This window comes from Diaphorina citri, unplaced genomic scaffold, assembly GCF_000475195.1.
Source record: "Diaphorina citri unplaced genomic scaffold, Diaci psyllid genome assembly version 1.1 scaffold3486, whole genome shotgun sequence".
Lineage (NCBI taxonomy): Eukaryota > Metazoa > Arthropoda > Insecta > Hemiptera > Psyllidae > Diaphorina > Diaphorina citri.
In genome coordinates, this window is record NW_007380892.1 from 3517 (window position 1) to 15832 (window position 12316).

A 12316-nucleotide genomic window follows, 5' to 3' on the forward strand; every position below is an offset into this window, starting at 1 on the left:
AAAAAGTGTAAAGAGAGTGTGTTTAGCCTCGGAGCACTAGAGCTTTAAACAGCGCTGCTGGATCAGCTTGGAGTTTCCTCTTTCAAAATCTAATACTTGGAAGTCAGCTAGTAAACTTTCTGGCCAAAATCGCCAGTGGATAAATTCGATGCGGCTCGTTCCGGTTATTTACCTACCACCTGAATTTGGGAATATAACCTTATTCCCTCTTGCCCGAGGATCAGAACTAAAATTTAGTAATGTGACCCTTCTTTTAGGCTTTTTAGGTTTTAGTTCTTTAGCGTTTATTTGACTTATATATTTGTTTAACTCATCCATGTAATCCATGACTAAAAGAGATTAGTGCCTAGCTTTTGTGCCCGATTTTTTTAAGGGGCTCCCTGCCTCCTGGGTCGAACAAGAAAAATGTTACATCCTATTTCCAAGTTGGATTCCTTGTTTTATAAATGTAATTTAAAACCCGTAATAGCTTGAAGTTTCAAGGAAGAACTTTGGAAGAGAACAAGAAGCAGATTATTGGAGGGACTTTGTTAAACAGGCTAAAGGTACTTATAATTGTGATAAAAAAGATGTAAAGGAATGTATAAATACCATCTACGTCAATCTAAAAACCAGAGGGCGTCCCAGGCGAAAAGGGTTCTCTCAAGACTTGGTGGATGACGGTATAAGGGAAGAGGACGACTACGAGCGTCCTATAAGGCCGAGGACAAGGACACACACATAAGGACAAGCAATATCCCCCCAAAACCCGCGAGAGTTTTTTTTGCGATTTTGCTTTATGGTTTTCTGGACCAAAATTTGCACACACCATTTTCGTATCCTGGTAAAAAGACCCTTTAAAGTTTGATATATACGGTAGACCAGGTTTGCGATAAAGCCTCCTTCCATGGCGACAGACCTGACATAACAGACTGACAGACAGACTGACAGAAACCCGACACGAAGCGAAATACAATAGTCGTCCCTTATACCTTTTATTACTATATTGTAATACATAAATGAAGACGGACTAAAAAACCTGTTGATCGTTGAAAGTTCGATTACCCTCAGAATGGCGCTTTCTGGATTGGACAAATACTGACTTCCATGCACTCGGAACTATGCTGGGTATAATCCTGAACAGGTTCGAAGTCCGATTCCGATTGCAGAGTCTCCTCAATGAGTACGAATGTGTTTAATTCTGACGCTTTGATTGAGTATGACTATTCGAACCAACGTGGAGTTCACTCCCGAGTGAACTCAACTCAACTTATCTAGCAATAAGCGATTTTTCGAATCAAGTAATGAAAACGCGAAGGTAACTTTACAACGAAAAGCCCTCAAGCAGGATATTTATCATTAGACTTGAGTCGACTATACAAGTGTCACCAATCCAACAGTATTAATCAGACTGCCATGTTACAAGATGTACTCTCTGCCTCGGCTCCATTAGTTAAGAATAGGAAAACGCTTCGAATACTAACATTTCACGTCAATTCCGTAAATCAGGCTGCTCGTTTCATTCATTGAGATTCTCAACATAATTAGGCGGTTGCAAACTATCAAGGAAACGTTTTCCAAAGCCAATAAGACTCAAGCAAATACAATTTCCCCGTTTCCCAATTAATAAGCAGTCCGTCCTGCCGGAATTTTTTAGCCCGTATTGATTAAAAAAATCAGACCCCTATGTACTTTACTAATTTGTTAAATATTCAGTTTCATTATTATTCTTGATTTGAATTTTTGATTTTACTTTATGTAATCATTAAATCAAGACTAAGAAGCCGTCTCCCTTTATTCTGCAATAAATGTTCAAGTCACCCATCCTATTAATTGCCCTGCTCGGAGAGCTTAACATAGATGACCTAAAAGCCGGTCTTAAACATTAACGACTGAAATTAGTGTTATCTAAACTTTTCGCTTTGAGTTCATACGGTTCGTCGCGACAAATTTTAAAGATCAGAGCTCGTTTGTGTGAGAAAATGTAGAAAAAATCCCACAAAAACCAGTTTTTTTGGCTTATGGTCATCGTAACAAAATTTGCACCAACCATTTTCGTGATCCTGGTAAAAGTAAGACCTTTAATTTGATATATAGGTCACAGCGTTTGGATAAAGTCCTCTATGGGACAGACTGACGGACAGACAACAGACACCCGAAGCAATACAATATCCAGTCCTATACCTTTATTATTAGTCAATAATAAAGAAGGCGGACTAATAAGCCCTGAACATGGAGCCTTACGGAAAAGTTTTTGTACTCGAATGACTTTTAGAAAAACAAACTACTAGCGAAAGCATTTGAGTAAGAGGCCTCCTGCTCGCTTTGTAATGAAAGTAAGCTGACATTTTGGATAATGATGTCAAGATTGTCAAAGCTTTTCACCAACACTGTTTGAGGAGTCCCCCCTAAGTTTTTGGGTATAAGAGGTGTAAGTACTGTTTGTAATAGGTACCTTACTGGCCTATAGGTAAGCTAGTATAGTTTCACGTACAAGTAATACTATAGTTTGTAGTTTGTAGGTAGGTTAGAGATGTCTACATGGGTATTGGATTGCAAACATCTACCTACTTATGTTTGAGAATGTAGATTTTTCAAAAATCCATCAAAATCAGAAGAAATAAAAAACCGCGTTAATCCATATAATCAGGACCTACCCAAGTACACAATAATATATAATAATCCTCGTTTTCGTTGCGATAAGGGAGGTACTACATACAAGTGATAATTAAAAATCAAACAAAATATTCCTTCATAATTTTTTTTTTTTTTTTTTACAAATTTATAGATGTTTTATTTTACAGCCAAGGTTTATAACATCTGTTAACATTACAATCAGAAGGAATAATAATCTAGTTTAAGAAGAAAAAACAATCTTTCCCTAAATACCTTCCAACCCTACTATGCTGTGATTACATAGATTGATAAGAACCTAAATATAATATATAATAAATAAATAAAAGGTATATAGAACAAATAAAAATATCAAAACCTAGCGAAAAGTTTTAGATCTCTAGTAAAATTAATGCATCTCGATATTTTGTCTTTATCATCTCCCAGGATTTCATTCAAACTTTGATCAATTTTCCATTTTCTCCTTTGCATTGCAAATGCCGGACATTCAATGAGTATGTGTTTAATAGACAGGATGGCTTGACAGTGTTGACAAAGAGGTGGGGGCTCTCGTTTAAATAGATGTTTATGAGTTAATACAGAATGTCCTATTCTTAATCTGCATACAACTATCTCGTCCACTCTGTGAAACTTATACGAGGATTTCCACGGTTTTATATCCTTTTTAATTTTCCATAGCTTGTTAGTTCCAAAGTTCGTTTGCCAATCATCTTCCCATTCACGTAATAAAATTTTCTTGTTGGCTTTCTTCACATCATCGAGGTATAGTTTATCACAGGGTATTGGATTGGTGGGATTCTTAGCAGCCAAATCGACTCTTTCATTTTCAGCAATGCCGCAATGACTAGGTACCCATAGGAACTCCACTTGAGTATGTAAATCCTGAAGCTCCTTAACTTTGTATATGATGTCTTGGACAATTCCATTGCTTGAAAAAATATTTTGGATCGCCATGAGTGAACTTTTAGAATCTGAACATATTACTATCTCGGAATAAAGCAGATTTCCATTGATCGCCAAGGACCATACATAATCTATGCATTGATAAATGGCCAACAATTCAGCTGTAAATATACTGCAAATATTGTTCATCTTATAAGATCGAACTTCGTTCTCACAGGAAAAGGCAAATCCTGTATAAGATGTTGATTTCGAACCGTCCGAAAAAGCAAATAGACATCTTCCTTGTTTCTTGGATTTAAATTCGTAAAATAAATTACGGGCTTCGTAGGGCAAAATCGATTTCTTGCTTTCGTCTGTTAACATTCTAACAACTGGTTGTTGAGATGACCATGGCGAAACTTTATCATTAATCTGTATGATGTTTTGTATAAGTTTGGATTCATTAATATGGACCAACCTCTCCATTCTGACTCTAATGGGCATCGGATATTTCTCGTTCAGAACTCTAAAACACTGATTAGTGTTACGTGTTACGATTAGGTGACATGGGTTATTCTTCTGTGACATCAGTTTTGTTACATAGTTACTGAGTAAAATCAATCTTCTTGTTTCTAGAGGAGGCTGTCCACTTTCAACATATAAACTCGGCACTGGTGATGTTCTGAATGCTCCTGTGATGATGCGAATACAGGAGTGATAGACTGTGTTCAAAGGCTTCAAATCATTAGGTTTAGCAGATCCATATATTACTGATCCGTATTCCATTATGGGTCTGATAAAGGCGTTGAATAATTTCATCAGGCAAGATCTGCCCACTCCCCAATTTTTATTATTTATTACTTTTAACACATTCATTGCTTTAAGGCATTTATTCCTTGTAATTTGAACATGTTTTCTAAAGTTCCATTTTGAATCTAGGTTTAAACCAAGCCATTTAAGTTCCGTATGAAATACAACTTGATTGTTGCCAAAATAAAGTACTGGAATATCTGCTATAGCTCGTTTAGAAAATACGATGCCTTGAGTTTTTTCGAAAGAAAATTTCAGCCCGTTTGTTTTTGACCATTTCGATATATTGTCGAGAGTACGTTGAAGTAGATGTTGAATTACGGACAGATTTCCGTGTCTTACGTAGATTATTTTGTCGTCCACGAACATCCCATGGTTAACTTGTTTTGGAATATATTTGTTAATGTCACTGACGGCGATGTCGAAGATGTTACCAGATAAGGAAGAACCTTGTCTAATAGAATTTTCCAGTCTATGTATGCTCGAAAATGTGCTGTCAACTTTGACTGTTATTTGGGGTCCTTCCATGAAGTTGGAAATGTATTTGAAAAGCGGTCCTCCAACTCCTGCGCTTGCTAGTTTGGTTAAAACACTGACTTTATTTATACGTTCAAAAGCCATAGCTATATCCAATGCGACGGCTACTACATACTCTTTGTTCTGGAAAGCGGACAGCACTTCTTGCTCTAACAACATCAAGTTATCCATCGTTGTTCTGTGCTGACGATTGCCACTCTGAAATGGATCGTTTAATGTCTCGTTATTATTCACCACCCAATTTAGACGCTTGTTGATCATCCGCTCCATAATTTTATTCATACAACTGAGTAAAGAAATCGGTCTGTAATTTTTGGCGTTTAATTTATCTCTATTCGGTTTTAATACGGGTACCACAACAGCCGTTTTCCAGCAGTTCGGAAACTTTCCAGTCGACCAAATTATGTTAAAAACTTCCAAAAGTTTTTCGAGTGCATCATAAGGCAGTTTTATTATCATCTGATATGAGACTTTGTCGATACCGACTGCAGAAGATCTACAACCCTTAAAGGTAGATGTGAGTTCCGTCATATTAAATGGGAGGTTATACACACATTGCTCGGTATTTTCCGGGGGCGAAATCTTCAAGGCCATGTCTGACTTCAATTTTTTAAAATCTGAATCATAGAGGCAATCAGATGCATTTTCTTCGTAATTTTTCGCCAAAATTTCAACAATTTCCGAGACTCGGGTAGTTAATGCACCATCAATGCTTTTGAGTGCGCAGATTGGACTGAATATTTTTTTCTTCCCTTTAAATTTTGCAACTTGCTTCCACATATCAGACTGAGTGATGGGATCTTTGATTGAATCAACGAAGCATTCCCAAGAAAACTTTTTATTTTGTTTGATCAAATATTTCGCTCTTGCCTTTTTCCTCTTGTAGTCAATAAAATTTTCTAATGATCTATTTCTCTTGTAGGTTTTCATGGCATTTTTCCGATCATTGAGAGCAGACTTTATTTCGTCATTCCACCAGGCTACCATCCGTTTCATTTTAGATAAGTTTAATGTAGGAATAGATAATTTGGCAGCGTTCAGAATGTCTGAATTTATAACTGACAGCATATCATTGACATCATCTGAAACATTGAGACATTCGTGAAATTTAATAGATGATCGGTACTTTTCCCAGTCAGCCTTTTTGTATAGCCAGACATGTTTGGCGGGATAGGAGGGATGATCATGATTTGAAAATTTGATAAAGACCGGAACATGATCAGAAGAGCAAGCATCATCATGAACGCTGAACAGCACATCACTCACTATTGAGCTAGAAATAAACGATAGATCAAGTGTCGATAGAGATCCGTACGAGGAATTAATATGAGTAGGTTGATCATCATTCAACAGGAACATGGACTCGTTTTTCTCCAAGAACTCTTGCACTTCTAATCCATTTGAGTTGCATCTGGGTGCACCCCATAGAGGACTGTGTGCATTAAAATCCCCGCATAATATACAGGGCATTGGGACCTGGGAAATAACATCGGAAAGGTGCTTTTCTTCTAATTTAAATGAAGGAGGAATGTAAACATTACAGACAGAGATCTCATAACTGAGCCACACAACTTTGACTTTGACTGCTATTATTTGAAGAGGACTGGAAACCGGGATAACTTCGGAATAGTGATGCTTGCTGACCATAGTCAAAACGCCACCACAAGCAATTAATCCCTCCGTGTAATCCTTTCTATAAATAGAAAAGTTTTGTAGAAAATCAAATCCTTGTGCAGGGAGTAAATGTGTTTCTTGTAAACATACAATGATGGGCTTGAAAGTTTTACATAGAATTTTAAGTTCATCTTTTTTACGTACATCTGTTACACCATTAATATTCCATTGCATAACTGTTTGATTAGGGCAAATATCATTCACAATATTATCTGAATTAGACATAAATAAACGAATAAAAATGATAATAAATAACATAAATCAATATAGGTGAAAACCTACAAAAAATAAAATAACAAAAAAAAAAAAAAAAAAAAAAAAAAAAAAAGTGTAAGTACCTATCTATTTAACCAAGATGCGGACTTGCAGGATTAATATCCATTAAGTCCGAACTATCCTCATCTGAAAAATTAACAGTACTATTAGAATTAAATACAAATCGAGAATCCTGAATAAAGTTCTTGTGCGAGAATTAGAATTCATATTTCCTTATCTTCTGAATATTTGGACCAACAGACCAACTCCAGATTTTCCTGGATTTTGGTTAAGGAAATTGAAAGTATTTTGAGTATTTAACTGGGGAAAGAACCAATGATCTGCAACTTTGAGGTAAGACCGCTTGCAGTTAAGCGGGCAAAACTGAAACCAGAGGATTGAGAATTCATCATTCCTTCTTCTTTCTCTTCTTTGAGCAGTAAATTTGTAGAACAGAGGAGCCACTGTATTTTCTTGTTTTTCCTTGACCTCATTTCTTACTTTCTTCTTCAAGCTGACGAAACGTCGGACGAGAATCTCTCTTCAGGGTTTTCTTCCCGATTGAGTATTTCTGTTGGGACGCGAAACATTTGACTTGTATGGAAGAGGGGGCGGTACATATTGTCAATCCGTCTTGCTGACTACAGGACCGGATTCAACATGGGGAAATTCTCGTTCAATTCCCTCAATACATTGAATGAATTACTTGTCGGCACAGCATATCTTGAAGAATCTTTAGGCTTGCTTGGAACTTGGTATAATCTTGGCCGGCTTCTTGGAAACATAAGTTCCTGGTGCTCATCAAAGCTTTAATATCTTTTGCCTTTGTAGTTCTGGACAACTCTTGCTTTTCGGATTATGTAATCCGTCACAGTTCAAACATTTGATGACGCTAGGTTGACAGATATGATCTTCTTTTCCGACTGATAGCACATCTTTGCATACCTCAAACTTGGCTCTACACTTTTTAGTAATATGACCAAACTTCATGCATTTGAAGCACTGGAGCGTGGCCTGGATGAAGGGTTCACAGGAATTAAGAGTACAGATGCAGTTCTTTGAGTTATAATTCCGACGAAGTTGAGTTCATCGTGGAGCATTGTAGATTTTCCCTAATATCTTCATTAAGCCTGAAAGTCAGAAATTTACTACATATGAGTGCCAAGAATGGATGGATAGTCCTGTTCCGGCGAAGTTTGAGTTTCATCGTCTTGATGGAACGATATGACCTTTCCTTCTGATACACGGTCTGCGCATTAAGCCTCTGACACGACATGCAACTTTAATTTTGGACGAGTTTTCATCAATGATAGAAAGGATTAAGCTCATACTCTCAGTATAGATGACAGTACTGAGCGTGAGACTTAATCAGACAAGGATCAACTGATCATAGACAGAAGAGGAGATCTCATATTCATCGAGGCAATGAAAAATTGTACGCTCTGATGAAGCGTTTCATGAATGATAGGACAACAGTAAATTACGCGCGCTTCCGCGTTGGGACCAGCGACTCAGTATCTTTGTCTCTTGAATAACTTCTATCGTTGAAGAGCTATATCAATCAGATGAGTTTTCAATAGTAGAACTCTGAAATTAAACCTAATGACCTCACTGACAAGCTTACTGATAAGCGAGCGGAAGCCTAAATCACCTTGCGGCACTTGGAGCATATCTGCACTTATATGTAAGTGGTTACAAATCCGACTATGTCTTTCACATGTCATAAAGATATCTACTTTCGAGTCTGACGATATATGCATGGTCAATTCGTCCATACCGTTAGCAGCAGCATGCGTGTAGCCAACATTAAACGCTCCCCAAACAACACCAAGTCCCCTGACTCCCCGGATCCCTCGGGGTCAGGAGCTTCCCTCCTTCCTCATCGTATCGTCACATCATACTGTTATCATCATGGCGGAAAAAATTTTCGGATCCGACGCACATGACAAACACCATTACGATAAAAAAATAATCGAGCAAGAAAATGCGAAGTCATCTATGTAGGAATAGGCGTAATAGAACTATAATTAGTTGACCCCAATCAAATAATTTCCGACCGAGAGCCTGAGAATAAACTGGGATTGAAACGCTGCTGGCTTAAGTATGGAAAATTTTCCTGAGAAAACGAGGTAAAGTTCCTTAAAAAACCAGCAACCCACCTGAATGAAAGATCAAAACTGATAAGATTTTGGAAAGACCGTGGAAAAAATAACACTAAATACAACAAAAAATCTCAAAAAAATTGACGCAGTATCAAAAAAAAAACCCTGTGAAAAACTCGTTAGCTTAAGCGTAGCAAAAACACAACTTACAGTTCATTGTTCAGACCATTTACAACTACTTATTACAGCTGTTTTTGATTTAATTTCAACTGTAAAGTTGATAAGGCATTTGATTAATCAGTATAACCACAAGTTGTAGGCGTGTATATGTGAGGTTTACTTCTTTCTTCAACCACTAGGTACACTCAAGTGGTCTCGACGTTTAGCGCAGCCCCAGCTTGATGGAAACATTGTATATAAGAAGTCAGAAACTCCAGAATTGAATATCCGTCTACGAATTCTAGTGCTTGTAGTAGTTCAATCTAATTGCGGAGTCTAATTAGTCTACAATGAATAACGCATTACGACAGTATCCTCAGAAAATTCGTCTTCTGAACAGTGAAAAAGTTTGTGTTTGTGCGTCCCCTTGTAAAACCAAGTTTTTCACAGTGTACTGCTCGATATTTTTGAGATTTTTGTGTTATAGTGTTATTTTTTCACGGTGCTTTCCAGAAGATCTTATCCGTTTGATCTTTCATTCAGTTGGTTCTGGTTTTTTTAAGGAACTTTTACCTCGTTTCTCTCGGAACAGTCTTCATAACTAGCCAGTCAACTTTTTTCATTCCCAGTTTATTTCTCAGCTCTCGGTCGGAGAATTATTTGATTGGGGTCAAAACTCGATTATAATCTTTCGCCGTTTCTACATTGAATGAACTTTCGCATTTTTCCTACTCTGATTAATTTTGGTGTTTGTCATGGTCGGAAAATCTTTCCCATGGATAACTAGTATGATGGACGATACGATGATGGACGGAGGGAAGCCTCCTGACCCCGAGGATCCGGGGAGTCAGGGGACTGGGTGTTGTTGGGAGCATTGATGTCTACAATGCTGCGTGCTAACGGTATGACGGATTTGACCAATAATACGGTTCAGACGAAAGTACCTTTATGATGAAGAGATTTCTGGTAACCACTTGACAAAGTGCTGATCCAAGCGAATAAGGCTTCCGCTCTGAGTTATCATAACTTGGTCAGGAGCTTTCATTAGCCCCCCTACCTATGAAACATCTGAGATAATTGTTCAAGGAAAGAGTTTCAAGAGACAAAAGTACTGGTCGCGTGTACCAACGCGAAGCGCGCTAATAATTTGGTCAATCATGAAACGCTTTCTCAAAAGTACAATGTGTTCATTCCCTCGAATTAACGTCTCTCGTTCTGCTACATCCGTGATATTGATACGGAGGTTATTTTCAGAAGATGATCAGATCTTCACATCATTGGAAACTCGTCAATTCAAGTTGTGACTGTCTGTTTCGAGGCTTAATCGCAGAACCGTGGATCAAGGAAGGAAAAGTCAATATATGTTCCCTCCAAGACGATGAACTCCAACTTCGCCGGACAGGATTATCCCAGCAAATGTAATCCTGATGGTATTCTAAAAATTACCTGGTGAAGCCCTTCATCCAGGCACACGCTCCAGTGCTTCAAATGCATGAAGTTTGGTCATATTACTAAAAAGTGTAGAGCCAAGTTCGAAGTGAATGGCAAGATGTGCCTATCAAGTCGAGAAAGAGATCATATCTGTCAAGCTAGCGTCATCAAATTTTGAAACTGTGAGACGGATTACATATCCGAAAAGGCAAAGAGTTGTCCAGAACTACAAAAGCAAAAAGATATTAAAGCTTTGATGAGCACAGGAACTTATGTTTCCAAGGAAGCGGCCAAAGATTATACCAAGGTTCAAAGCAAGCTAAAGATTCTCAAGATACTTGCTGTGCCGACAGTAATTCATTCAATGTATGAGTGAATTCGAACAACGAGAATGCTTCCCTCCATGCTTCCGAATCGGTCTGCTGACGGTCAGCAGAGACGATTGACAAATATTATACCGCCCCCCTCTTCCATCACCAAGCTCAAATGTGGTCGCGGTCCACAGAGCAATACTCAATTCCGGGAAGAAATGAACCCTGTAAGAGAGATTCTCGCTCCGGACTGTTTTCGTCAGTTGTTGAAAGAAGAGGAGTAAGAAATGAGGGTCAAGCGGAAAACATAGACAAGAAAGATACAGTGGCTCCTCTGTTCTAGCAAATTTACTGCTCTGCTCAAAGAAGAGAAGAAAAGGAATGATGGATTCTCAATCTTCTGGTTTCAGTTTTGCCGCTGTATACTGCAAGCGGTCTTACTTCCAAAGTTGCAGATCAAATTGGCTCTTCCCCAGTTAATAACTAAAATACGTTTCAATTTCCGCTAACAAAAAATCCCAGGAAAATCTGGGGTTGGTCTGGTTGGTCCAAATATTCAGAAGATAAGGAATATGAATTCTAATTCTCGCAACAAGGAACTTTATTCAGGATTCGCTCGATATTGTATTTTAATTCTAATAGTATTGTTAATTTTTCCAGTATGAGGATAGGTTCGGGACGTTAATGATATTAATCCTGCAAGTCCGCATCTTGGTTTAAATAGATGGTACTTACCTACTATTTTTTTTTTTTTTTTTTTTGTTGACAACTTTTATTTTTTGTAGGTTTTTCACACTATATTTGATTTATGTTCTTTATTATCATCTTTTTATTCGTTTATTATGTCTAATTCACGATAATATTCAAGTGAATGATATTTGCCCCCTAACTCAAACAGTTATGGCAATGGCAATATTAATGGTGTACACAGATGTACGTAAAAAAGATGAACTTAAATCTATGTAAAACTTTCAAGCCATCATTGTATGTTTACAAGAAACCACATGTTACTTCCTGCACAAGAGATTATTTGATTTCTACAAAACTTTTCTATTTATAAGAAAGGATTACACGGGAGGAGATTAATTGCTTGTGGCGGCGTTATGAGCTGATGGTCGGCCATGCATTGCACCTATTCCGAAGTCATCCCGGTATCAGTCCTCCTTCAAATAATGTAGCAGTCAAAGTCAGTATTATGTGTGGGCTCAGTTATGAGATCTCTCTGTCTGTAATATGTTTTACTTACCTCCTTCATCTTAAATTGAAGAAAGCACTTTCCGATGTTATTTCCGCAGGTCGCCAAGCCCTGGTATATATGCGGGACAATTTTTAATGCACACAGGTCCTTCTATGGGGTGCACCCAGATGCAACTCAAATGGATTAGCAAGTGGCAAGAGTTCTTGGAGAAAAACGAGTGCATGTTCCTCGTTGAATGAGATCAACCTATCGATAACTCAATTCCTCGTAGCGGATCTCTATCGACAAGCTTGATCCTTCAATTTAAATTTCTACTCAATAAGTGAGTGATGTGCTGTTCAGAG

General features: G+C 37.8%; 1 protein-coding gene across 2 annotated transcripts in view; it reads right to left on the reverse strand.

The window, feature by feature from the left end:
• Positions 1-2734: 2734 nt before the first annotated feature.
• Positions 2735-12316, reverse strand: part of LOC113471980 — an 11936-nt gene continuing 2354 nt past the window's right edge. Inside the window, exon 2 of one of the 2 annotated variants that reach the window (XM_026831496.1) lies at positions 2735-4932. In XM_026831496.1, the coding sequence (XP_026687297.1) occupies positions 2965-4932 (1968 nt within the window). In that variant the 3' untranslated portion in view covers positions 2735-2964. The remainder of the gene's footprint in view (positions 4933-12316) is intronic. The other variant, XM_026831497.1, reaches the window with a different exon arrangement.